The sequence below is a fragment of the Panthera tigris genome, chromosome A1 (assembly GCF_018350195.1).
Source record: "Panthera tigris isolate Pti1 chromosome A1, P.tigris_Pti1_mat1.1, whole genome shotgun sequence".
NCBI classification, from domain to species: Eukaryota; Metazoa; Chordata; class Mammalia; order Carnivora; family Felidae; genus Panthera; species Panthera tigris.
The window spans coordinates 49,550,510-49,576,632 of record NC_056660.1 but is presented as its reverse complement, the minus strand read 5'-3'; the positions used below and the strand labels follow the sequence as shown (position 1 = coordinate 49,576,632).

Sequence of the window (26,123 nt, the reverse complement as noted above, 5' to 3'; positions counted from 1 at the left end):
GTGCAGTGCAAACTTCTTTTCTGTTTCATTCTCTTCTAATTGCTTGGTAGGAAGAGAACATTTTAAAATAGTAACATGAATCGACAGGTGGAAGTCACCATGATCAAGTTACTGATCCAAGTTTGGATATCATTATTAAAAAAGCAAAAACAAAAACAAAAAACACAGATTGATGTTGAGAAACTCATTTGAAAGACACGAAAAAAAAGTAAAAGCAGGTTTAAGTCAGCAAATGATGAAAATTACTTCAGAGTAGGTATATTTTTACTTACATGAATTAAAATCTTAAATAAATACTCATATACACATTCATATCCCACGCCCAATTTGGCAGACTGTTTAGAGTGCCATCTGGGAACCAGATTCCAGAGAAATGACTTTACAGTATTGCCATAAAATCAAGCACCCTTTTGAAGCTGTACAGAACAGCTAAATCCTTAAATATCACTTTGAGCCTCCTTTATTTTCATGCGGGAAATATGTTAATACTAATTTTGTTTCTAACTACTGTTCCTTTGGCACCTACCATGTGTAAAAAAAATTGATTTCTGCACCCTCCATTTTGATAAGACATTTTTTAAAAATTGAGACATTTGAAGTTACAATTCACACCTAAAATATTAATATCCTAAATGGGAGAGTAAGACCGAATTAGAAAATAATTTTTTTTCTTTGCATGACTGAAATACTGTGTTCAAAAGCATGGCCATCCTGTAATTGTATTATGAACAGAATGCATCTAAGGAGGAAGTGCTAAAAATTGGACTGGAATGATAAGGGAGCAGAAAGAAGAAACATGCTTACAATCTGCTCACATTCTCAGCTTTAAAATTTCAATATATAATTCGTTAGAGCAATGGTTAAATATATGACTTTGTTTCTGAGTCAAACTGCTAAATGTATAAAATTAAAACCTTTAATAATTCAACTCTCCCTCTCTGCCAACTTCGATTCCTCTAAAACAGGATGACCTCCGAACCACTCTGCTGAGTTGCTTTCTACAACAAGCACTTGCTCTGTGCCACTTAATGACCAGACCAGGAGATTTGCTACGGGGGCTCTCCAGTGTGCTGTGGCGTGATGTGGTGGTCACTGTGCTTGCTTGGCTCCAGGAGTCACAGCACCTCTTCTCTGTGGGCTGTGGCTCTGAGCTCAGTATGGGCATTTAGCAAATGGTTAATAACTATGGTGTCGTTATTCATTGCTACAGAAGCCAAATTTCATGGCCTCAGTAAACATCTCAAGTAGGGTAAGTTCAACCTCAATCTACCATTCATGAAGGTGAACTCACAAATTTGCTCATTAGCCTTTCAGGGCAAAAAAAAAAAAAAGGGGGGGGGGCCAAGATGGATCCTACCCATTAAAGTCAGGAATGTCAAAGTTAAAAGTATTAACTGAGGGGTGCCTGGATGGCTCAGTCGGTTAAGAGTCTGACTTTGGCTCAGGCCATGATCTCACGGTTTGTGAGTTTGAGCCCCACATCAGGCTCTCTGCTATCAGGGAAAGCCCACTCGGATCTTCTGTCTCCCTCTCTCTCTGCCCCTCCCCCACTCACCCTCTCCCTCTCTCTCAAAAATAAATACATATCTAAAAAGAAATTTTAAATAGTAACTGATAACAATATATGCAGTCCCAAAATAAATGAGTGACTCAAACACACTTGGAAAAATTCAAGCTACCTCCTGCAAGAAGCAATTGTTAGAAAATTTACATAACATATTAATATGTATAATTATAGAATTATAGAGTAACCTAGTTCTGTTTGACCAGTAAAAAGTTATTATTGCAAATTAAATTGTAAATCTGGAACTGCTGGAAGATAAATATTTGTACTTAGGGCCTGGATGATTGAAATATCAACGGCTCTTTAAATCGGCAGCCTCTGCTCCTGCTACTCCTTCCTACCCACACACCACTCTCCTAGGCTCCGTGCACCATCCATGTTTTTTACGACTGCTGTCCTCTAACAAAAAATACCTCACATTTGCCAACATGGAGGGCATCCACTGGCCTTTCCTATTAGCTTTCCACGCGTCATGCAAACATGGATCTTAGATCGCACTTGCAGCCCGTCTATCAACTGTGTAGTCTTAGCAGCTGAGCTCTGATAGAGCATTTAAAATAATTATTTTGTCCCATTTTTGCTAGCTTTAATGTATACAGAAGAGCAAAATAATAATGTACTGACACATTACTGCAGACTCATAATGAGCTTTCCTTTTAAAGTGGGCAAACATACTACCATGGAGATATGTAAGTTATTATACTAAATTATTATATTAATGAGTAAAAAGTTATATTTTAGCAGAAAGTACAGTCTGTTGGTCAGTAGCCTTCATTTCCACATGATTGTCTTGCTGGCACCATTGAAATAAGTAAGGAATTTTACGTCTAGGTCAGGGTTTCTCAACCTCAGCACTACTGGTATTTCGGGTTGGAAAATTCTTTGTTATGAGGACCATCCTGTTCATGAAAGTGTTTTCAGCAGCATTCTTGACCCACTAGATGCCAGTAGCACTCCCAGCCCAGTTATATTGACAAAACTATCCCTAAACCTTGCCAAATATCCCTTGGAGGGACAAAACTGCCCCCAGGTGAAAACCACTGGTCTAACCAACACTAAGTCCTTCAATCTACAATAACGAAAGGACAAGATTTGACCTACAGAAATCTCCACATTATGTAAGAACAAAGACTAAAACCTATGAAATGCATGGATATTTACTAGCCAATAATTTGCTTTCCTATATACCTGCTTCCTTTTATAAAAATGCAATCTCGGGGCAGAAGAACTGTGGCCAACATTTTTAAATAAGCCACTTGCCAGCTTCCTCAAGTCTCATAACCGGGAGGCTCCCATGCTTCCACTGCAGCAGACCCAGGGTCAAGCCCTGTGTTCTTTGGGCCAACAAGACAGAATTCTCAGGGGAAATGTTCCTGAGCAGAGTTGAGGCTCTCGGGCATTCTCACTAGCACTACCTGGGCACGCCTTTATGGACTTGCGGTCTCCACTGAGACAAGTTGTTCTGCATACTTCCTACTACAGCTGTAACTACGTGACCTCCCAGTTTCAGTTCGTCAGGGATTTAATTTCACTCAAGGCTGTGCCCAGGTACTGACTTTTTTCCTGAACACCGTAGACCCAACATCTCATAAAACAGGCTCCAGGCAAGTTTTGCTCAGAGCATTCTTGGAATTAGAAGCCAACAAACATGTTTTGCCTAATCGGTAGCCTACTCAAACATCTGCTACAGGGTTTCAAAATGGTATGACTGGGGTAAGGTGGGGGGGGCGGGGGTGTTTTTTCCTTAAGTTGTTGCTGTTCATTAAGAATAAAACACTTTGTAAGTGAAAACTTTCTTCGCCCATCAGATAGGTGTCTGGAGAGATTGCTGATTAGTAAAAATAAAACAAATTCATCCATGCAGTAATTTTTCATGGATATCAAGCATGTCCTCGCAATACTGCAGAAGTCAACGTGCCATTTTGGTGATGAAACTTAGGAACAAACTATCTTCCAATTAATCAGAAATGCAGACAGACCCCTCCCTGCTATGCACTTATCAAGGTTGTGTAGTTTAGAAATGCTAATTCAACAGAAGTAGAAGCACGTAAGTTCAAAATGGACTGTTTGTTTAAAAATATGTATTGTTAGGCTTTGAAAAGATGAATTCTATCTGAGATTTTAGGTTTTACTGCTAAAAGACCATGTGTACTATGAAACTTACATAGAGAGTTATTTTTCTTTAGGAAAAAATATTGGCCATTTTTAAGAGTTTATCATCAATTTTAAATAACTTTTAAAGCTATCACAACAGGGAAATCAACCATATAAACTAAATCTTTGTCTAAAACGGAAGAAACTAATTTTCCCATTTCTATTACTCCTACAGCTAGAATAAGGTGTTTATTCTCTCCTTTTGAAAAAAAAATGTTAATTAGGTTTTAGAGTCGTGATAAAGAGGTAGTCATTATCACAAAATTAAATCATTTTTCTGTCACCACTATCTGGTAACAAAAGTTTATTCCGATTCACTGAAAGCAAATTAGATTTATAGGAAAAAAAATCTCAGGAGCTTAAAACCAGATTTCCTGAAACCATATACTCCTACATGACACCATTTTCCATCTAAAACACAACGGAGACACCTGTGCCCATTTTCACCCCTACTTTCACTTTCTCATCCACACTATTAAAATAGTGAAAAACTGTTCATTTTTAGAAATCCTCCACAACTGACAAGGTCATTAGCATTCCGCCAGGCATTGCTGCCTTCCAGATTACAAAAGAAAGTCTCTTTAACCACTGTCCCAGTCTCATTTTTGTTAGCAAGTCTTAATTCCAAATACATAAAGACCGTATGAAAATAATTCTGTTTACTCTATAAATATAACCTCTGAGTTTGTTTTATAAGCGTAATGGCCATTCTCCCCATTAGAAACCAAACACTACCACGTTGGACAAGCATTAAAATATAAACTACCATTTCAGTTAGTAGAGAGATTTAAAATAACAACATGCCATGATCTCAATTACAGACAGCTTCGATTCACAGTGCCTCAGCTATATTTTAAATAATCTGTTTTGGAATGAGAACAGAGGAAGACAGAGGAACAATTTTTCAGTCATCATAAAATCTCAGAAATTCTTTGCACTTGAGCCACAAGCCCTAAGCTTAAAAAACATATAACAAACCAGTGAAACTTACCTGACAGTGACTCGGTTTGATAAATCCTGTAGATCCCCAGGATGGAAAAGCTGGGCTTCTTTCAATCCAATCTGTTCACAAGCTTTCAAAAAAACGTTTATATTATCCTGTGAAAAGAAGTGGAAAGTGATTGCTTAGCCAATCTCTCTCTCAAACAAAGGGTACACGTTTTTATGATAGAACTTCTAAGCTTCAAAGTCCAATTACAGCCAGCAAAAAATGAGGCAGCAAGACTAGTGCATACATTTTTTTTTTAATTACATGGGCATGTATAGCCTTTAAGTCTTCCAGAGCATTCACGGTAGCGCTAGCTTATGCCTGGGCATACGCTGTTCTGTGATCTTTGTGACCAGCACGTTAAACATTACCTGTTACAGGACAAGTGCCTAGCCACTGAGCAGTAATCTACACTTTGATGTCAGCTCTGCTCTGCAAACAAACGCCCTCTTCCCAGCTTTGCATGACAAGCCTCACCTCTCCTCTTTAAAAATAACTCCAGCTACTGACAGTCACCCACCCAGAAACTGTTGGCAGGGAAGAAATAAGAGGAGGAACATTCTGTTTCTATGATTACAAATTACAGAACGACCGTGGAATACCACACCTGGAATCTGGGTTTGGTTGCTGAGCTGGCTCTTGACAGACAGGGAAACCATACTACAGGACCCAGGAGAAGCCTAACGTTCATTGGCTAAATCGCATAGTTGAGGTGTGGTACATTATTCACACACGCCCTGCACCTGCTTCAGGAACTGCCACCAAAAAAAAAAAAAAAAAAAAAAAAAAAAGGAAATCTAGGTTGCCCTCCTGGCTAATTTCAAAAACCAAAATCCTCCTTTCACAAACCAATGCTTTCCATTCATGTAAACTGCTGCCCAAACATGGACTACTACAGATACACATTTGGTGGGCAGAATTAGCTGGAGTTTCCCTCTTCTCCTTTATGAGGTTGAGCTTGGGAAGATCGCGTGGGGACTCTACCTTCTCTTGGTTAGGACTCTCAAGGAAGAGAACAGCCTGCTAGCATGCCAACACACATTTGTCCACGTGCACACGCCAGTGCTCTCACACCACATCTGTAGTTGAAGAGAGCCTCCCTGAAACCTCACCTCCCTAACAGCTGGCTCTGAGGAACCAGAAGATAGCCTGCCACTTGGAAAAAGACAATTACTCTTTTCCCATGCTGAGAAGCCAATCCCCACAAGAAAAGGCAGGGTGGCCTAGCAAAGTGGGAAGGAAAGATACAGAAGCAAGGAGGAAGAAGCTAAATTTAGCAGCATGGATTCCTGGAGAGTGAGGGGATTTAGGGAAAAGGTGAGCAAATGCACAGCAAGAGAAAAGCCACACCAACTACTAGGGACTAAGAGACATTCAAAACAAAATATTTGTGGCGGGGGGGGAGGGGGGTTATTCTAGTGCACTATCAGTAAAAGGCAGCGTGAACTACCTGGCTGAAAGCTAAAATCCATGCTCACTTTAAGTAAGAGGTCAAAGAGCAAAAGAATTTATAAGTCCAAAGTTGAACGGCTCAATGGAAGATGATAAATCTGACTTGGTGGAAAAAAAACAAAAGGGGGAAGTCACATATTGGCAATATGCCGGAAGGAGCAACAGTGATCATTTTGTTGAGCTCGCATAATTAAAAAAACCCATACAATCTCATTACCCAATGATTCAAATTAACGGTTCTAAAACTGGCCTTCAGAGAAGCAGACAAGAACGAATGGTTTGGTGTTTCAGTACTCCAAATCCCACAGGAAGAAAAGTACGTTTCAAAAGAGGAAGAAAAAAACCATTAGAAGTCTTCCCAAGACATACACACACACACACACACACACACACACACACACACACACACACACACACAAGAAGTCTTCCCACAAACTCAATTTGGTTGAATGTTTAAAATGTTATAAAACATTATGACACAGTTAAACAGAAAGTAAGTACAGAAAGTAAGCCGATTGCACTGACTGCCAAAATAGTCTTTCATGTGTTTTCTAAAAACATAATAGCAGTCATCCAGTTGACAAACATATATACAGATTGCTAAGAACAAAACTACATATGCCTCAAAACCCACCCAATTATTTAGAAAGAAACCACTTAAAATCAAAGTGATTATAGTTAATTAGAGATGAAGGGAAAAATAGAATATGATTAAATTCTAGTTTTAAATAAAGCCTTTACATGAAAAAGCAGAGTTTCTCTTAAATAGTTCAATGACACTCAAGTTGACTTTACAAACGAGGCTGCACATGGCCTATGCAGCAGGAACAGGTTGTATTAAGATCACAATTGTAACCTAAATCCAGCTTACTGGACTTGAGCCCACGGGTAATTTATTTTTTGCGATTTCAAAGGACCTAGGCAGAGAGTTCCCTCAGGGAAGATACAGAATTATCAAATGAAATTTTAATGTCTGTTGAACCATCGAGAAGCCACACCCCACTCAACATATTAAAAGGGAAGCGTTTAGTCTTCATTAATGGAATCATTTTCCCTGGAAACTAGCAAAGATAAAGTAAAAACAAAGGACAAACGTGAAAACATCTCATTGGACTGTTAGCCAGGACAGAGCCCAGTAGCTCTGCCACTAACTTTAGAAATAACGTTTCTAACATTATTAATGTATCAGCCTTTCTGGCCCCATTTTCCGCCTCTGTGAAATGAGCAGTTTCTGGATCCGTACCCCATTCCCAAGGGCACACACCTCTGTGCCAGCGGAGAGAAGCCCGGCCCTCCCCAGCTCAACCCTTCACACGAGTATTGCATAGCCCAACTTGAAGAAAAGACTTCATGGCAAAAGCCGGCACTAAGCATCTGCAATTCCCACACGTTGAGGACGGAAAGTGGCTTCACAAAAACAAAACAAAATGAGGATCCCAGATGATCTGCAATAGCCCCTTTCAGTGTTGTTCTTCTAAGGTAGGAATAAAAGCAGACACTATAAACAGACAAGGTGGGATGGCTCGAGATTTTCACATTCTTCCCCAGAGCCTCTCCATCCCTTTGCCTTGAATCAGTTATAAGGGCAATCATAACAGGGTAAATTAGAGAGAGATTAAGGAGTCAGGAACAGTACCTGCTAACACCTGAAGCAAGATGAGGACTCCACAAAAATTTACCAATATTCCCAGGTTTATAGTGGCGCAGTACTGATTATCTACCGCTACATAGCTAGTTATCCCAAAACTTAGCAGCTTAAAACAATACAGACTGATACAGTTTCTGAAGGTCAGGAATTCAGCAGTGACCCAAGTTGGATTGTTCTGGCATGGAGGTCCCTGAGCAGGCTGTAGACATCAGGCCAGACTGCAGTCACCTGAAGACCTTCCTGTGGCTTGAAGGAGCTGCTTCCAAAGAGGTGCACTTGTAGGTGGCAAGTTGGGGCTGGTTGTCGGCAGGAAGCCTCAGTTCTGGATCAAATGGACATCTCCATCGGGCTGCCTGACAGAGTGAATGATCCAAAGGAAAGCAAGATAGAGGCTGCAGGGTCTTGTGGCCTATCTTTTCAAGTCACACAATATTTCCTCAGTATCCTGCTGATGGACTAGGTCAGCCCCATTCAATGCAGGGAGGACTACGCAAGAACATAAATGGCAGGAGGCAGGATCACTGGGGACCAGTTACCACAGTTCACTCTTGAGCCCTAATGGTTCATGTCCTTCCCATATGCAAAATACACTAATCCCTTCCCAAAGCCCTAGAAATGTTCACCCCTATACAAGGTGAGCTCCAAGTTCAGAATTTCATCTAAACCAATTCTGGCTTTACATGAGGCTCCTCAGGTGGATATCCTTAAGGACAGCCCTCGAATACAGTTCCTCTCAACATGAATACCAGTGAGCTAAAGCAATAAGTTACTTGTCCCCACATACCCAACACAGTGGTGTAGGGTAACCTCTAGATATATTCCAGCTCAAATGTGGAGAAATGAGGGCACACAGGAGTCACTACACCTCAGAAACTCTGAAATCCTGCAAGGCATAGATTGGTAGGTCTTTCATTAGTCTTCAAGGCCAGTGAATTCGTCATGGTTTTTGCTTCATCCTCCGGATTCTTGATTCCCCCTTAAAATCATCATTTGCTTCCTTGAAAAGTAGTTTGTGTCTGCAGGTATGTAGCTTTCTCAGTCTGCTTTCTGCCTAAAAAAGTTTGGGGGACTAATTTTGTAACCTTCTGTCCTTTTCAGTCTATGTTTACAGCTTCTAAAGAGAATTCCCTCAATACTGTCTTTTATGAATCCTATTGGCCCTTAATTTCATTAGATAAAAGCCTCACCCACAAATCCCTTCAAGGGGGAACGGCAGCCCTCCTCTTAGTCCACTGAGATGACAGAGGGACATCACCTTTATGCTTCTCAGAAGCCCTGTCATTTGGATGGACTTCCGAGGCACTACTTTGGATCTTTCCAAGATCTTCAAGGATTTTACAGCTACACGCTCAGCTTCATCTTCAGACCTTGTCTTCCTGCTAGTGTGCACTTAATTTGATGTTGGCCTGAAAGCCATTTCTCAATTTTAGCCTCCTTTACTGACTAAAGAGGCTGACAATTTTCAAAACCAGCAATTCCCGTGCCCCTCTTGTTTATCATGTTATCTGCTGTCCCACATTTTACTTATGATCAGCAAGAGGATGCCAGGCAGCACTTCAGCACACCACCTGGAGGTCTCGGCTAGAACACCTAATTAGGTACAATGTATAGGTACAAGGGAGAGAATCATCGGGACCATGTTAGAAGATGGCTAGGTACTTGAACACAATCATATATTATACATTTCTATGGAATCTTAACTCCTCTCTGTCTCCATCATACATCCTGAAGAGTCACAAGAAGGATAACGTGAGGCCAAAATGAATATTCTCACACTAGATGCAGAGGTAACATGGGTCTTTGGCGACATGAACTCTTTCAGAGCCTTTCACCCCACTTTCCTTCTCAAAGCACTTATCCAGTAACACAGACTCATGTCACTTCAGCAGATTACTTTGCTTTCTTATCAGGGATGGGAGTAATTGAGGAGAGTATCAGGGGACCAGAGTTGAATGAATATATTTTAGCAAGTTGCTATCAGTCAATATAAGGGCTCTCTCAGTACTTTTTTCTCTTTGTCCCAAGCCCCCATTCACTCCCACTCCTCTTCACTAAAAGGTGCTTTCTGGCTTGGTCAACTGAGCATCTGAGTCTTGATTTCAGCTCAGATCATGATCCCAGGGTCATGGGATCAAGGCCCAAGTCAGACTCCGTGCTGACCGTGGAACCTGCTTGGGATTCTCTCTTAAAAAAAAAAAAAAAAAAAAAAAAAGTTTAAAAGATTTAAAAAAAAGAAAAGAAGGAAAGAATATACCCTCAAGAATTAAAGAGTTTCCCAAACAAGTACATGTACATGCACATTAATAACAGCACTATTCACAATAGTCAAAAGGTAGAAAGAGCTAAAATGTACATTTACAGCAATGGATAAACAAACTGTGATATATTCACACAAAGGCATATTAGTCACCCATTTAAAAAAATGAAGAACTGATACATTTTACAGCATGGATGGACCACCAAAACATTATGCTAAGTAAAAGCTAAACACACACATTTACATATTCCATTTATATGAAATATCCTGAATAGATAGATCCTTAAGAGAAAGAATGCAGATTGGTTGTTGACAGAGGAGTTTAGCAAGGGACAGTATGAAATAGGAAGTGACCTAATAGGTAAGAGGTTTCACTGGGGAGGGATGGAAATGTTTGGTGACTGCACAACACCGTGAATATACCATATTCCACTGAATTGTCCACCTTGAAATGGCTGTATTTGTTATGTAAATTTCACCTCCATAAATTTTTTGAAGGAGTGTCTTCTCTAACGTGCTTAAAAATGTAAATGTCCTTTAAAGTGTTGATTCACTTATGTGAATGGCATTACATAAATGGCATTATGGTCCACATTTTTGTCTTAGAGCTTCAACCATTTTGTTACACAAAAGTCTCAATCCTCATTAAAGTCTATACTATACCTCCCTAGGCTCTTAACACTGACCAAAGTCATTTTCATTTTCACTTGGAGGAACTTAAAAAAACGTATCTTTCATACATTTCTTTGAAATATATCTTTAATGATATATTTTCAAGACTTCCAACTTATAGAGGGAATACTTTGTATCAGGAAACCTTAATTCACAACAAATGGAGAATGTCTATTCATAATGTCAAACCAGTTAGACCCACTTCTGCAAAAGTATAGAGGGTCAAAAGTGTCATCAATAAAAATGGATTCTTTACATAAAGACAAAGAGATCTATTACAGAAGCCCTGAATAAGATCAATATCCTAATTCTGAAAAAGAGTAAAACTGACTGTGCTCAGGGCTATAGCCGTACAGACAACAAGGGCCATATAGTCAACACCCGTAAACAAAACCTAGCTAGAATGTCATCACCTGAGAGTGTTCCCTCATCAATGAGCCAAGTGCTCCTCGTGTGCTCACCTGTGCCCTGTTACTCCCAGTAAGTTTCTAGGCCTACTTTGAGCAAGATTTTTTTTTTATTAAAAAAGAGAGCACATTATCCAATTCCTCTGAACCTGGGAACATGACGGTGTGGATCAATTTATCAGAAGGCCAAGAGACTTGGTGACCTCAACTCCTTTTCCATTTATGATATGGTACCAAAGCCCCTCTTTGCCTGGCATTGACAGTGACAAAAGTTAGAAAGTATATGCCAGCAATCAAGAGGTTGTGTCCACTGTTTGAGGCAGAGAAACTGAACTAAATCTCTACGTTAGAATAACAGTCCCTAGCCAGCCACGTCAGAATCTCTAGAGGGAGCACACAGTCACCACACAGGTGATGCTGACGCACACACTAGACAACAGCCGACCTAGCCTCTTGCCACTCAACACGGGGTCCACACACCAGCACCATCACTTGGGAGCCTGTGAGATATGCAGACTCTAGCTCCACCCTGGATCCACTCAATCAGAACCCACATGCTAAGAGAATCACTCAGGTGATTTGAGTCTTTGTAGACATAAGTTTTCTGGCAAGTAACAAAATAAGGAAAGTCTGAGCACAAGTCACCTCCAAAAGTACTCACATTCCATTCTGGTGATGTACTAATTGTGATCAATCGCAAGTATTCGAAAGCAATTCCCAAGCAGCAAAGTGACTACAATATATCCAAGTGTGCATTTTAATTATATAGTTTCCACTAAGAAAGTGGTGTGGTTGCAATTTTCGTCAGGGGCACTAGTTTTATTATTATTTTAGAGACTTCATCCTCTATTTTATGACTTAGTGAAGAAATGTAAGCTGTGTTACTAATACCTACATGTTATGATTACAATATGTAGGTAAACCTACGGATCCAACTTCGGTACTTATTTGAGGAAAGTAAGCAGTACGTTTTCCTTCGGTTCTTATCTGTCTGCCAAGAGAAAGCCTCAGTCATGTGCTGATAGATAGCAAAGGATTGGGGGACGAGGAGAGTAATAAGGTTTCGTCACATGTGGAGTGGAGATGGGAATAAGAACCAGCTAGGAATGCTTAAAAGGAATGGCCAAGTGACACTGAGGGCCCAAGGGATTATAGATGATAAACCACCAAGCTGCTGGCGTAGTTTTCTCCAGCACTGCTTGGCAGAGGAGGAGCAAAGACCATACCGAGAGGCAGAACCAAGCACTGGCAAGTAGGGGAAGGGCAAGCAGAGGGCTGTGCTCTGGTAAAAGGGTGGTCACTAAAATGCTTCATCAACCCCGGGTGACAATGAACTACACAGAAGCGGTGACAGGCTGTCACATTGCACCGTGCATTAAGGTACGGTCTTCCATGGTGTTCAGATGAAATTTACATCAAAAATGAAGGAGTTCTCAAACATACTTACTCTTTTGAAAGCAAGAAAAGAAAATGCTGAAATAGAGGCTTAAGAACTTCTGAGACCAACATGGGGAACAAAAGAAAAACGTTCTGTCGTCAAATTATCCATGTTCTACATTCCAAAGTAAAACAGATACGTAATTGCTTAAAGAAACACCTCATAATGATGCCAAAACACATTTTAGGAAGCAGTAAAGCACGTTTAATGAAGGAAAACGACACAGTAAAAGTTAAGAGCTAGCTGGGAATTCGTGCTCCTTCAGTATAACTGCTCCTACCCCCCTTCCGAGAGTCACTTTTACAGGTGATGTGTCTGGATCATCAGCCCTTGTATTTGCTTTTCCAGCCTCAGGGACTCCTTGCTTTATGAGACTGATTCTCTTTTAGTCATTTCTCTGTCAAAAAAAGTCCAAAGACTCCCTCGCTGTAATTGTAAAACACCGATCCTAAATCTGACTACTTAATATGAACTAACTCCCACGAGAGCCCCTTAGCTACTTAGTTCTCCTGCCTCCTACCCTCCACACATTCCCCCAACCTCACATCTTCTCTTCAAATATCCCCAGTTTTCTCAGTGCCCCTTGGCCCTCTGTGACAGTTTTCAGTTCTCATGTCATCCCAACCAGCCCTTCGCTGAATCGCTGATTTTCTTGAGTTAACATCCACTGAACTCTTATTGTATGCCCTTTCTGAGGCCCTTTACACAAACTATGTCAAATTCACACTAAAAAAGCTTAGGAAGTCTTATTGTACCCATTTTACACATGAGGAAACTGAGGCTAAGAAGCATGTGACTTACCCCAGGTCATCCAGTAAGTGGTGGAGTGAGGATTCAAAGCAAACAGTTCAATTCCTGAGTCTGTGCTCTTAACCACTATACTGACTTCCCATTAATGCTATAACAAATCACCGCATCAGTGGCTGAAAACAAGACCAGTTTATTACCCTATAGCTCTGGAGGTCAGAAGTCCAAAATCAGTCTCATTGTGGTAAAAATCAAGGTGTTGGCAGGGCTGCATTTCTTTCGGAAGCTCTAGGAGAAAATCCATTTCTTTTCCTTTTCCATCTTCCAGAGGCCCTCTCCTCCACGTTTGAAACCAGCAGCACCAGCCTGAGTCTCTATTGTACCACCATCTGACTAATTCTTGCTCTCTTCTACTTAATAGGACTCTTGGGATTATCCTGGGCCCACCTAGATAATCCGGGATCCTTTCTTCATCTCAAAGTCAACTGGTTAGCAACCTCAATTCTACCCGGAACCCGATGCTAACCTCCTCTTACAAGACATTGGCAGGTTCACTGCATTAGAGCATGAACATTATTGGGAGCCATTCTTTCTATGACAACCATCATTGTTCCTTATAGACAATTTCCTTCTCAAAATGAAGCATATGTAACTCAAAACAGGACTCCAGGTGTGGTTAATTATCAAAGTCATCACTTGATGGGTCACTAATAATTGTCCTCTTATAAAATGCAAATGACAGTGATTTTGAAGATTTAGTGAGGAAACAGGTGATTGATTGGCAGTTTCTAGGAATATAGTAAGTAGCCAATAAATGGACCTTACTTCTCGTTACAGGACACAGGTACTTTGCCTTGTGGCATCTATATGATGCTGTTGGCTAACTGAGATGTACACTGGCAGCAACCAGTTCACAGGGACAAAATAATTCACAGGAAGATGACCTGTGGACTTTAATGGACCAGGAGGCTAGTGAAATTTAGCATAAACTAAGGTGGATATAAAGAATCGGAAATGCAAATCATATGATTCTATCAAGTGAGGTTTCATGGATAAAGGCATAAAGTGCATGATTAAGTTTGCAGATAATACAAAACCACTGCTTTCTTGTGATTTTTTTTTCCCCAAAAAAAACCAAATCTATTCCTGATAAATATCCTTTTGGAGACTTGCAGCCATCTAGATCACGTTAAATTGCAGATTTTGATATTCAGTACATTAACTATGTCTGATTGTTCCAACATCTACAAACAAGACTAAGTATAATCCCCATGTTTTTATTCCATCCTTTTTTTAAAAAATGAAAATAGCACAAGTACAAAGCCCTAAGGCAAACTGTAGAAACTTCTCTCGAAGTTTATATGGATTTACATTTAGCTCCTTAAAATTGAGCTTTTTTACTCAACTACTTAAGATTTCACCTACAAATATTATTATCTGGTCTATTTTTCTCCATCTTGACTACAACAAGGCCACAACAGACAGTTGGCAGGAATTAAGACATGTCTAAAAGGGGAGGGGTGGTAAAATGACTGAATAAACCATAAATGAATAAAATGAGCATCATGTCAGGGAAATGATCAGGCAACAAGGAATGCAGAGACTCCCATCTTTTCCACAGGACACCCCCACACAATGGTTGCTTTGGGGGCATGCAAGCCTGTTATTGCCACATTCCTTGTGAAGCCGGAGATGAGGATTTTAAATGAAACCTGAGGGTCTGCAAATGTTGGCTCCAATTTTAAAAACAAGCAAAAATGGTTTAAGTCAAACAAAACTCATCATGAGCCATTTCATGACCTCTTGCTGGTCTCCGGAACTCACCATGGTACCAACCCGGTAATATTTTTCTTTAGAGCATTTGTGGTAGACAAGGCTGGCTTCTAATGTTACTCTCTTGTTAAATAATCACAAACCATCCCTTTAATCATCTTTTCCATCATGTTATCAGGGAACAATATCTAAGACTGACACTGATCACTCTGACATTTGCAAATCTGCAATCTTATGCAAACTGCCTAAGAATAATGTAATACTGTCTAACCAATTATCTGGACACTCCATGGCCAGTCAAGTTGACACACAAAACTAGTCATTACAACTATCAAAACTGTTTTTCAACTGCCCTTCCTGCTTTTCTTCTTAATTTCCTTCAGTCTACTCATCACATACCAATTTGTGATTTTCTTACTTTTACATTTTATTGAGATATAATTCACATACAAGTCATGAATTTAAAGTGTATGATTCAATGGTTTTTGGTATGTTCACAGATACATGTACATCCTTTACCACAGGCAACCAAAGATCTCTAACAAATTAAATTCCTCTCAAAAGTCCCCAGTGGCTTCTCATCATGCTAGAAGTAAAATGTGATCTACCACCAAAGCTGATAGAGCCACATACATCTTTGCTGGCCTACCTCTCCACCTTACTCAGTTCCAGATCCATAGTCCTTGCTGGCCCAGCTTGATCCTGCCTTGATCCCCCCTCGTTTCCTTCTGTCTGGAAAAGTCTCACGATCCCCGTACATTACCCTCCTTCAGTTTATTCAGGTCCCCAATCAAATGTCAACTCCAGAAACAAGATGTCCCTAAGCACTTTCTCTGAAACACTTCTCATACTCAATCATTCGCTATCCATTCACTTTATTTTTCCCAGAGTAATTATTGTCAACTGACGAGGTATTACATATTCTGCATGGTAACTATTAGTACCTGATAAGTTATTACTGACCTGCTGACCATGCTCCATTAGGGAGGAACTTTCTCTGCCTTACTTGTGGCTTTGTTCCAAGTTCCAAGAATAGTGCCTGGCACATAGTAGGTGTTCAATAAATACTTTTAGGAAGGGAGGGATAGTCATGGGCCTAAAACCTATCAAATAACTGATGTGTTCATACCAGTCTTAGACCTGGGTTCTATTTCTTATTAACTTCATTTGCTCTACTGTTTCCAATTTCTACATAACAAAAGGTGCTTAAAGAGAGACATTCTGAGCATTTTCATATCTGAATAAAACTGTCCTGTATGACATAATCCTACTATGAATGAATTTTTCTTTAACTTTACAAGCTAATCATGGTGTTGCTTTAGGAATTCTAATTCATTAATGTTTTTTTAAGATGTTGCCCTCAAGGCTAAAAGTTGGCATACGTTCATCTTAGATTTAAAAACAAGTACATTTTGGAACTCTAGGGAAATGCTCCTATCTTGTGCCAGTGCCATGACTAACAAATTATGGCCTGAAATAAAACAGGAATTTCCTGATTTGCAGTGCTGTATCATTATGAGGGTATTGGAAACAACTTCAATGTTGACACTAAGTTTTTATGTTTTCATTTTTGGTGATACTTATCTTTAACTGGGAGTTGGAGAAACGTAAGGAGATAAGGAGATAAGGAGATTCTTGACAAAATCACCTAAAATTTCTTTATAAATAACTCAATTATCATGGAGTTATTTATAGGCCATTTATATGGAGGTATTAAGGCGGAGGTATTAAATATCTAATATTTGTTACCCTGAAAACAGCCAATGCACAATCTCCATTCAGTCTGTTTTCTTAGACTTGATTATTATATAATGCTAAAGTATTTCAAAATACTGCTGATCACAGAAATTCCAGGAAAATATACATTAGAAAAGAAATTAAATTAAAATACAACCACAGAAAATGTCATTTTCAATGCATAAAGTGGCCTTATTTTTAGTAAATGGCCAGCCTTTATGTTATAATATCTTACCTAAGCGTAACAATACATTAAATAACACTGTAAGCAGTAACACTATAGTACTCTCCTATAACTTTATTAAGAAGAAAAAGCACTCAATGTTTTAGTTATTAGTGTTTGTTTTTAAAGAAAATAATCAGATTGACAAGCTAGAAAAATAAAAATAGTTTAAATTTTATTGTTCGAGGCATAATTATACAACTTGTAATAGTGGTTCACCCTCCCTTTGAAATTAAAAGATTTCTTTAGTGTAGTTTTAATCATGAAATCACAACTGAGCAATTTTAATCAAGTTTATTGATATCATTAACCTCCGCGGCCTCTATTGGTTTTATTTGTAAAAGAGCTCAGAAGCTTAGTGTCCCATAAACCTCCCTCTCCCAACCCCCTGGGTCCCCTTCCCCTTGGAAAAAGAGTGGGATACACAGAGTCACTGCCTGAGAGTGGGTTTTAAAAAGTACATGATAAAACCTGGACGAGCATATTTAAATTTTACAGCTGATTCCTCGGGTGCATTTTCTATTACTGCTGAAAGGGAACAACTAGATGTTTCAATAGTGACCTTGGCACAGACTAGGTTGCACTACCTTGCTGATGTGCCCAAGTGTAGAGGAGAGTGAAGATGAATCAGAAATAATTTTACAGACACAAGAACATTAGCCACTAACAACCTTTTGAAAAATGGCAGTAAGAATGGACCCATAGACTTGTGTGATTTCTTGAAGTAGCTATTATGAAGAGAAGAGAATCTGACTGATATCCAACAGCTTAAGCTAGCTGGCATCTTTTCATTTCCTGCATTCTACAGCATTCCTAAATCAGGAGACAACCTTCCCAGTCTCTACGGTCACACCTTATATATTCCACTCTTGAAAATAATCTGAAAGAGTAACCCTTTAGAGGAAGGATATTCAAATTTGGCCCGTATTTTTCAAGCAAGTGTGGATATAGTGAAGATTTTTAAATTAAGCACACTGACAGACACAAACTTTCAAACAAAAAATGATTCAAACCAAATATTCTTTTTTTTTTTTTTAAGTAGATTTCATGCCCAGTGCAGAGCCCAATGTGGGGCTTGAACTCACAACTGTGAGATCAAAACCTGAGCTGAGATCAAGAGTCAGTTGCATGCTTAGCCAACTGAGCCACCCAGGGGCCCCTCAAACCAAATTTTCTAGAATATGATTCCTTTTCTCAGAGAAACTGCAATTGAAATAGCAGGCATGAGTAGATGACTCAAATCTATACTCAGTCAACAAACCAGCCCATGCAAAGGGGTAGCGTTTATTTTCTCAACTCTTTATCTCCATGGCTCTCAGCCAGGGATGATTTTACCCCATAGGGGTCATTGGCAATATCAGAAGACATTCTTAGTGGTCATCCTTTGGGGCTGGGGAGCATGGTGTTACCAGCATGTAGTAAGTAAAACCCAGGGAAGTTGCTAAACATTCTACAATGCACAGGAAAGACCACCCCCTAAACAAAGAATGATCTGGCCCAAAATGTCAATAGTGGTGCCAAGGTTGAGAAACCTTGCTTTAGTAAATACAACTAAATCATCAGGGGTCCAAGACAACTATAAGTCTTGGGATTAATAACTTCCTTGATGTTCTCTGCACATATTGTATTTCAGGCACACTAAGACATCAGATGGTAAACATTATTCTGGTTCAATGACTCTTTTCACCATCAGAATATCTTGCCTGTTTCTCATGGTTTTGTTTTGAGATTGAGTTTTTTAATTCCCAAATAAAGTTTTAGTTTTGAGTTTCAATGAATTGAACATACCCACATTTAACAGCAGCTAATTTTTTGGAAAATTCAGACTGGTTAGATTTTTGGGGGGCATCGCTTTGTGAAGAATATAAAAAAATAGAAAAGATAGGGAAAATCTATTTCTTGAAAAATTAGAACTTAGAATTAAGTGAGAAAAGCCCTATCTCTAGATCTATGAGAACATGGTTAACATCTCTCCAAAAGGGAAAGAAAAAATCGTAAAATCATATGAATGTTTCAAGCAAAGCGTTCAATATATTTCCAAATCAGCTAAGCACCTCTCTCCATACTGTCATTGCTCAGAGGATATTCATGTGTTCCACACAGATCCACCTACAAACAGTAAACACATCGCCTTGGCTTCAAAGCTAAATACACAGAGTAGCTGACATGAAGTGGATGGAAGTTATAGCTGAAGGAAAAAGAATAAGAATGGAATGATAGAAAACAGGGCTTGGAGCACGGAAATTGTATAATTTTTACTATATTTAATTTAATACGGTGTATCTACCCTAGAGAAACCTCATTCACAGAATCCTCTTTAACCCACACACCTGAACTCAGTGAGCCAAAGGCTATCAGCACTCCAGACTACAACCCATTTTGCCAAGATGACTCCCTTCTCAAGGAACACATCCGTCAGCTGGCCAGTGACCTATGATATTTGTAGCCTGGAAAGACAAGGTAATTTGATTCATTCAGACTCTTCTCTTGGGACCCTCGACTGAGAGACACCATTTCCTATTTGCAATGGGGTAGAAAAAAGTAATCATGTGGAATGTGGCTGCCATATTTATGACTGAACACTGAATTAATGACAGAGTCCTCTGAAAAATCCTGAAAATAAAACACTTCATCTCACTTAGCTTGAAAGCATCTATGCTCTTTTTATTACTAAAAAAAGCATAACTGCATATAAAATTGGTGAATCAGATTAAGGTCTTTGGACATACCAATGTCAATTTCCTGGCTTTAATACTGTATCACAATTATGCAAAATATTACCATGAGAGAAACTGGGTGAAGGTCACAGAGGACCTCTTTGTACTGTTTTTTTTTCCAACTTCCCATGAAACTATATTTATCTCAAAAAGTTTTTTAAAAAGCAAGTATCAGATAAAAAATACTACCTAGCTGTATTAGTTTCCTAGTTTCCTACCCATAAACTGGGTAGCTGAAAAAAACAAAGATTTATGGTCTCACAGCTCTGGAGGCTAAAAGTCCAAAATCAAGGTGTCCACAAAGCCATGGGCTCTATAAAACCTGTAAAGAAATTATTCCTTGCCTCTTCCTAGTTTCTTGTGGTTTGCTGGCAATCTTTAGTGTTCCTTGCCTGTACATGCATCACTTCAGTCCTCAGTTGTCACATGGCATTCCTCCTGGGTGTATCTGTACTCACATAGCCATCTTTTTATAAGGACAACAGTCATATTAGACCAGTCCCCCTCACCCCAATTATGACCCCATCTTCACCAACCTTATTCACAAATGATGTCACACCCTGAGGTACTGGGGTTTAGGACTTCAATATGTTATGTTTTGGTGAGTAGGGGTAGAAGGGGAACACAATTCAACCTATAACACTCTTCCTTCAAAGACCTAATTCTGGAGCTTACTATTTTTCACGACTGAACCCTTTTTCATTTATTCATTCAAAAAAAAATTTTGCGTCCCATAAATATCAATCATTATATTGCTGTGAACAAAAAAAAATTTCTAGTATAAAAAGTCTGGCTCAGGCTTTTTATCTTTCTTCTATACATATCGAAAATGAAGGCTTCTAACATACGTTTTCTTGAGGAGTTCTTCGAGGTCAAACTTCATAGTCCAACTACGATTCCTCATGTGTGCTCAATAAATGTCAGGCTATTATAATTCATTGCAGCACATTTATATATCTGGTGTTTTCTTGCCCATTTACTAATCTATTTTCCAGATCCTGTTCCACCACTACAACATTAAGCTCTTTGAGGATAAAGTCCTTCTCTGTCTTTATTCCTCCAATATATCCCTACAAACCAGAAACATTCTTGACCTAGTAGGCACTCAACTATTTGTTAAAAAAATGAATGTGCTACAAAAGGACCTGTATGTCACACTATATAATCCCTTTCTGTCCACATATGACAACCCTACCAGACAGATGCTGGAGCTCTAATGCACACTTCAAACTGAGGCTTCGAGAAGTTTTGACATAACCATCCTGACATACAAGCATGGAAAGAAGGAGTCCATGTGGCATGATAACAACTTCAAACCAACTGTAGTCAATTCTACAACTGTGGTGATTCTTATGCTCCTACACCCCACTAAAAATGTTCAGTGTCCTATACTTGGGAAATCATCCCATTTAATATTCTGGAAATACATCTCATTTTAGTTTCTAGAGATAAAATCCAAACTAGATAGAATTTTCATGCTTGAAGTAGAAATACTTAGAGAGATTGTTGTATTTAAATATAAAAAACATTTGGCTTATATCTAATCATAGAATCAGAAGATTGAATAAAACCTCTAGTGGCCAGTAACAACAAACCACCACAATTCAAGAATTCCAAATATGCAGGGTGTTTGAAATCAAAGGCTAATTTCATTTAAAATGTGTATAATTGATCCAAGAAATGACAATTCACAATTTAAATATTAAAGTAAGAAAAACTGGAGACACTTAAAAAGATTTTAAATATAATTCAAACTTTTAATTTTCACAGAAATAATTTCATAAAAATGATTTTCATATAAGACTTAGTTATTTTTATTAAACTGAATGTCTCTTCCTAGAAAGACTTCAAAAACCAAATTTCTTTGGGGAATCTGGGTGGCTCAGTTGGTTAAGCATCTGACTTCAGCTCAGGTCATGATCTCGAGGTTCATGGGTTCGAGACCTGCATCAGGCTCTGTGTTGACAGCTCAGAGCCTGGAGCTTGCTTCAGATTCTGTGTCTCCCTCTCTCTTTGCCCCTGCCCTGCTCATGCTCTGTCTCTCTCACTCTCTCTCTCAAAAATAAACATTTAAAAAAATTTTTTAATAAAAACAAATTTCTTTAATTTTATTCCTTAAATAATACCTTCTGACTATGAATTACTGACTATAAATTACTAGAAGTAATTCATACATATATGTATATTGCTATACATTCATATACATATCTTCAATATATAGCAATATATGCATGCCTGATAGGTTTTTTACCTAACCAAATTTGAGACCAATAAAAATATCACATCATGATAGAAATCATGTCATGATAGAAATGGAATAGAATTAACTTGGTAAGAAAGAAGTAATTCATATTTGAGCCCAGCTGCTCTGAGAACTTTACATATATTCTATGTTTCAAAAGAAAATTATAATTGATCTTTCAAAGAAAAAAGAAAGCTCTAAAACTCTTCTTTCCTTCTCTCCTAGACAGTTATTTTCCAATAATACACAATGTGTGACTAACTTATTCCTATAAAACTGTAATGAGATTTTCATACCAGCTGCAAATCCAGAAATTTTGATGCTGTTACCCTTTAATCCTTCATGCCTCTGACATCTGCAAACACATGGTTGGCCAAACAAAAAGTTCTTGAATATAATAAGCAGCTTGACTATTGCAAAGATGATTTTATCTATCTATCTATCTATCTATCTATCTATCTATCTATCTAAATTCCAGGTTATTAGCTGTCTTAAACTTCAGTGTATTATAAAATTAATTTTTTTTAAATTTTTTTAACGTTTATTTATTTTTGAGAGACAGAGAGAGACAGAGCATGAGCAGGGGAGGAGCAGAGAGAGAGGGAGACACAGAATCTGAAGCAGGCTCCAGGCTCTGAGCTGTCAGCATAGAGCCCGATGCAGGGCTTGAACTCACAGACTGCAAGATCATGACCTAAGCTGAAGTCAGATACTTAACTGACTGAGCCACCCAGTGCCCCATAAAATTAGTTTTGTTAAACTGACTTCTATGATCAGCCTTGAATCTTAGGAGTTGCTAACATTTTGAAAATAACCCATCATGTGTACTTAATTATAAATTATTTCTTTCAAAGATACAGCCCCACCTTGTTATTGGTCTTTCAATTATTATTGACCCACCAGAGTATCTATGTAATGACAGTGTAGGGTATTTTTCACACACAGAATCTAAATTTAAAGCTAGAAGGAATCTAAAGACTTATCCCATAGTTGTTTCATGGGTAGTATTACTGAGGCAAAGAAGACAGTGACCTACCCAATATCACACAGAACACTGGTAGGAAATCTACTATATAAAGCAAAAGTGTTGGAAATACACTCCAAGATCTAAGTGTGCTAAGTGAGAGTCATCCTTAAGCAGAAGCAACAGATATGTAACAACTGGTGAACATCTACAGTTTCCCTAAACTGTGGTCAACTAGCGAACAAAGTATGCAGGGCTGAACTTCAGAAAGAACATGATCATAAACAATGCAATCTGTGGAAGAAATAAGCCAAGAAAGGGGATATACGAAGTTTGAGGGCACAAAAAGCAAAGCAAACAAAAAGTAGAAAAATAAAAGCCTCCTGGTAGAAGGGAAAGGAAAGAACTAAAGGTATAAGGAGAACGTCACTAAAAACACTTTTCTTGAGCAAAAAACTCCAAACCTAATTTCTATGATAGTTCCAGATAAGAGTACCGGTCTATACCCATCTTTTTACACTTCAAAAACAAAGAAATCTAGTTTTGAAGATAATTTTTTACTTACCAAACCTGCTATTGGTGTGGACAGTCTATTAATCTTCTTAATGACACCAGGTTTAAGTTTATTAATCAAACTGAAAATAAAGAAATAACACATGCAATTACAAGAATGCCAATATCAGTTTAGTATTCAATCATGTATGTCACTACTCCATCCCCCACATGTGATTCAGAGCCAAGAGCCCAATAAAAGGCAAACAACCAAGAAAACAAGTCAAGAAACACAGTAGGAAGAACGGCACAGCAAACAATAGTAAGTATCTTCTTAGACCATACAGACACTATCTTCAAAGCCATGTCCCTAAAAATAGTTCCACATTTATTAAAGGTAACATTTGATTCTGTTCCAAGAGGCAGTGTAAGAATCTCTTTCATTATAATTTAGTTCTCTTGGACCTAAGAATAATTTTTTCTATCAATCATATTATTTTTTTCTCAAACTGATCTTTATTTTGAAAAGTAGATTCGAACCATATAATTTTGCCAGAGTTATAACATACAATATTAGTTTTAGTTGTGTAACATAGTGATTTGACATTTATATACACTATGAAATGATCACCATTATCAGTCTAGTTACCATCTGTCCTCATACAAAATGTTTATAATATAATTGGCTATATTCCCTATGCCGTATTTTACACCTCCATGACTTTATTTTATAACCAGAGTTTATACCTCTTAATCCCCTGCACCTACTTCACCCATTTTCCCTATCCCTCTCCTCTGGCAACTACCAGTTTGTTCTCTGTATTTATGAATCGATTTCTGTTTGTTTGCTCTGCTTGGTTTTTTAGATTCTACATGTAAATGAAATCATGCAGCATTTGTCTTTCCGTCTGATTTATTTCACTTAAGCATAAGACCCTGTAAGTCCATCCATGTTGTCACATATGTATTTTGCCAGATTTAAAGGGTCAGTGGAACTCATCCAAATGGCCAGCAAGTTCTTATTGTTAACTCTTTCAGATATGTGACCAACTGCTTTGTTACCGTAGCAGAATGACTGGATAAATATTAAATGTGCCAGAACTCCCCCAAACAAGGCAACAGTTACCTCAGAATCTAATACTGAACACATTTAAGTTGCTATGACAGAATCTGCAAAGATATGTATAAGTAGCTACATTCCAGAACAACAAAAAAAGAAGCCATCTTTAAAAACTATAACTTAAGAGTACAATTTTTGGTTCTAAATGTAGTTCTCATCAATTGTATGTTATTTGTTGTTGTTGTTTTTCACCAATACAGTGTTAAGCCATGTAGAAATTTAATACTATAGTAATGCTTTTCTACTAATGCTAGCTTGGGTAATTAATCATTAGTCACTGTCAGAAAACAGCAATTTAAAACAGTGATTTTCCTATTCAATAATCTGGGTACCAAAAGCAATTCTTTATTCTGTAAACAGAGCTGCAAAAGGAAAGCAGATATAGGAGAAAGAATCAAACATTCTTAATTTACTGGTCTCCTCTTCACAATGGGCAACAGAAAAAAAAAAAAAATCTGACACTTGTGGAATGTCACTCCTTCAACATTCCAGAGATTTATATATACACTTGAATGTGCTAAAAATAAAGAAGACAAAAGTCTCAACTTAATAACCTTCAGAATGCTGTTCAACAGGAATCAAAATTACAAAACAATGGCTTATGAAGATTTAGTCTGGTGAGCTGTTTTCTGTTTTCCTAGTTTCTTCACACAAAGATCTTTAGACAATATACATAATAAAATCACCCCCTCAACTTCAAGCATTTTCTAGAACTGTTACTCTTTGATTCCTAATTTCTTATTTGCACAAAGAAAGCCATGTAGGAAGGAAGGCTTTCTCCCTTCATAGCTGAATTATTTTTCTTTAATCACTAGCTGAGGAGCTAGAAAAGAAGTTGAACAGGTTTATAAGAAATGACAGTTCCAAATTAATTCTTCTAGCTGTTCCCTATTAACCAGGTATTTATTAAATTCTATTACCAGTGGCATCTTGCAATGCATAGAAGAACTAATAAATGCAACATTGCTTAATAGGAACATTATTCTGGCATAGTATAAATCAAGAAATTCATAGACTTGTTGGCCATTAACTTGGCAGTGACTTTCCTGCAGTAACTTGGATCTTAAAATGTAACCCTATGGTGGTGTAAAAAGTTAAAGACTAAAATGAGCTGGGTCAACTTATCAAATGTCAGGAAAGCCTAGCATCAGTTGTCTTCATTAGCAGAAGAATGTCATAAAGTCTTCCTCCACCCATTTGAGTCACTGATGACTTTGGCCAGATCACTGTATTTACCTGTTTACTTCATTTATCATTCTTATATTACAGTGTTAGTAACATCACAAGCATTTTTTAAAAACAGTTTCTGGAATGAATAATAACACGGCCTACATTCAATTTAGTCAGCAAAAGGAAGTAAGGGATGGAAGTAAAGAAACAGCACAGTTAAATGATGTCTCCCAAAAATGAGTTGACTCCTCCCTCATCAGAAGATCCCACAGCTATTACCTAGAAGCAACACACAGCACAGTGGATTAGCTTCTTTCTTGACTCCTGAGTCTCCTAGCACGTGTAGAAACATGGAAAT

General features: G+C 38.3%; 1 protein-coding gene across 10 annotated transcripts in view; it reads right to left on the bottom strand.

Moving 5' to 3' along the window:
* Positions 1–26,123, bottom strand: part of LMO7 (LIM domain 7) — a 191,946-nt gene that overhangs the window by 87,443 nt on the left and 78,380 nt on the right. For 9 of the 10 annotated variants that reach the window (XM_015543653.2, XM_042978358.1, XM_042978376.1 and 6 more), the window contains 2 exons: positions 23,549–23,618; positions 4,710–4,816 (listed from right to left, as the gene is read on the bottom strand). In XM_015543653.2, the coding sequence (XP_015399139.2) occupies positions 4,710–4,816; positions 23,549–23,618 (177 nt within the window). Of the gene's footprint in view, positions 1–4,709; positions 4,817–5,313; positions 5,450–23,548; positions 23,619–26,123 lie in introns of those variants that run through there. The other variant, XM_042978413.1, reaches the window with a different exon arrangement.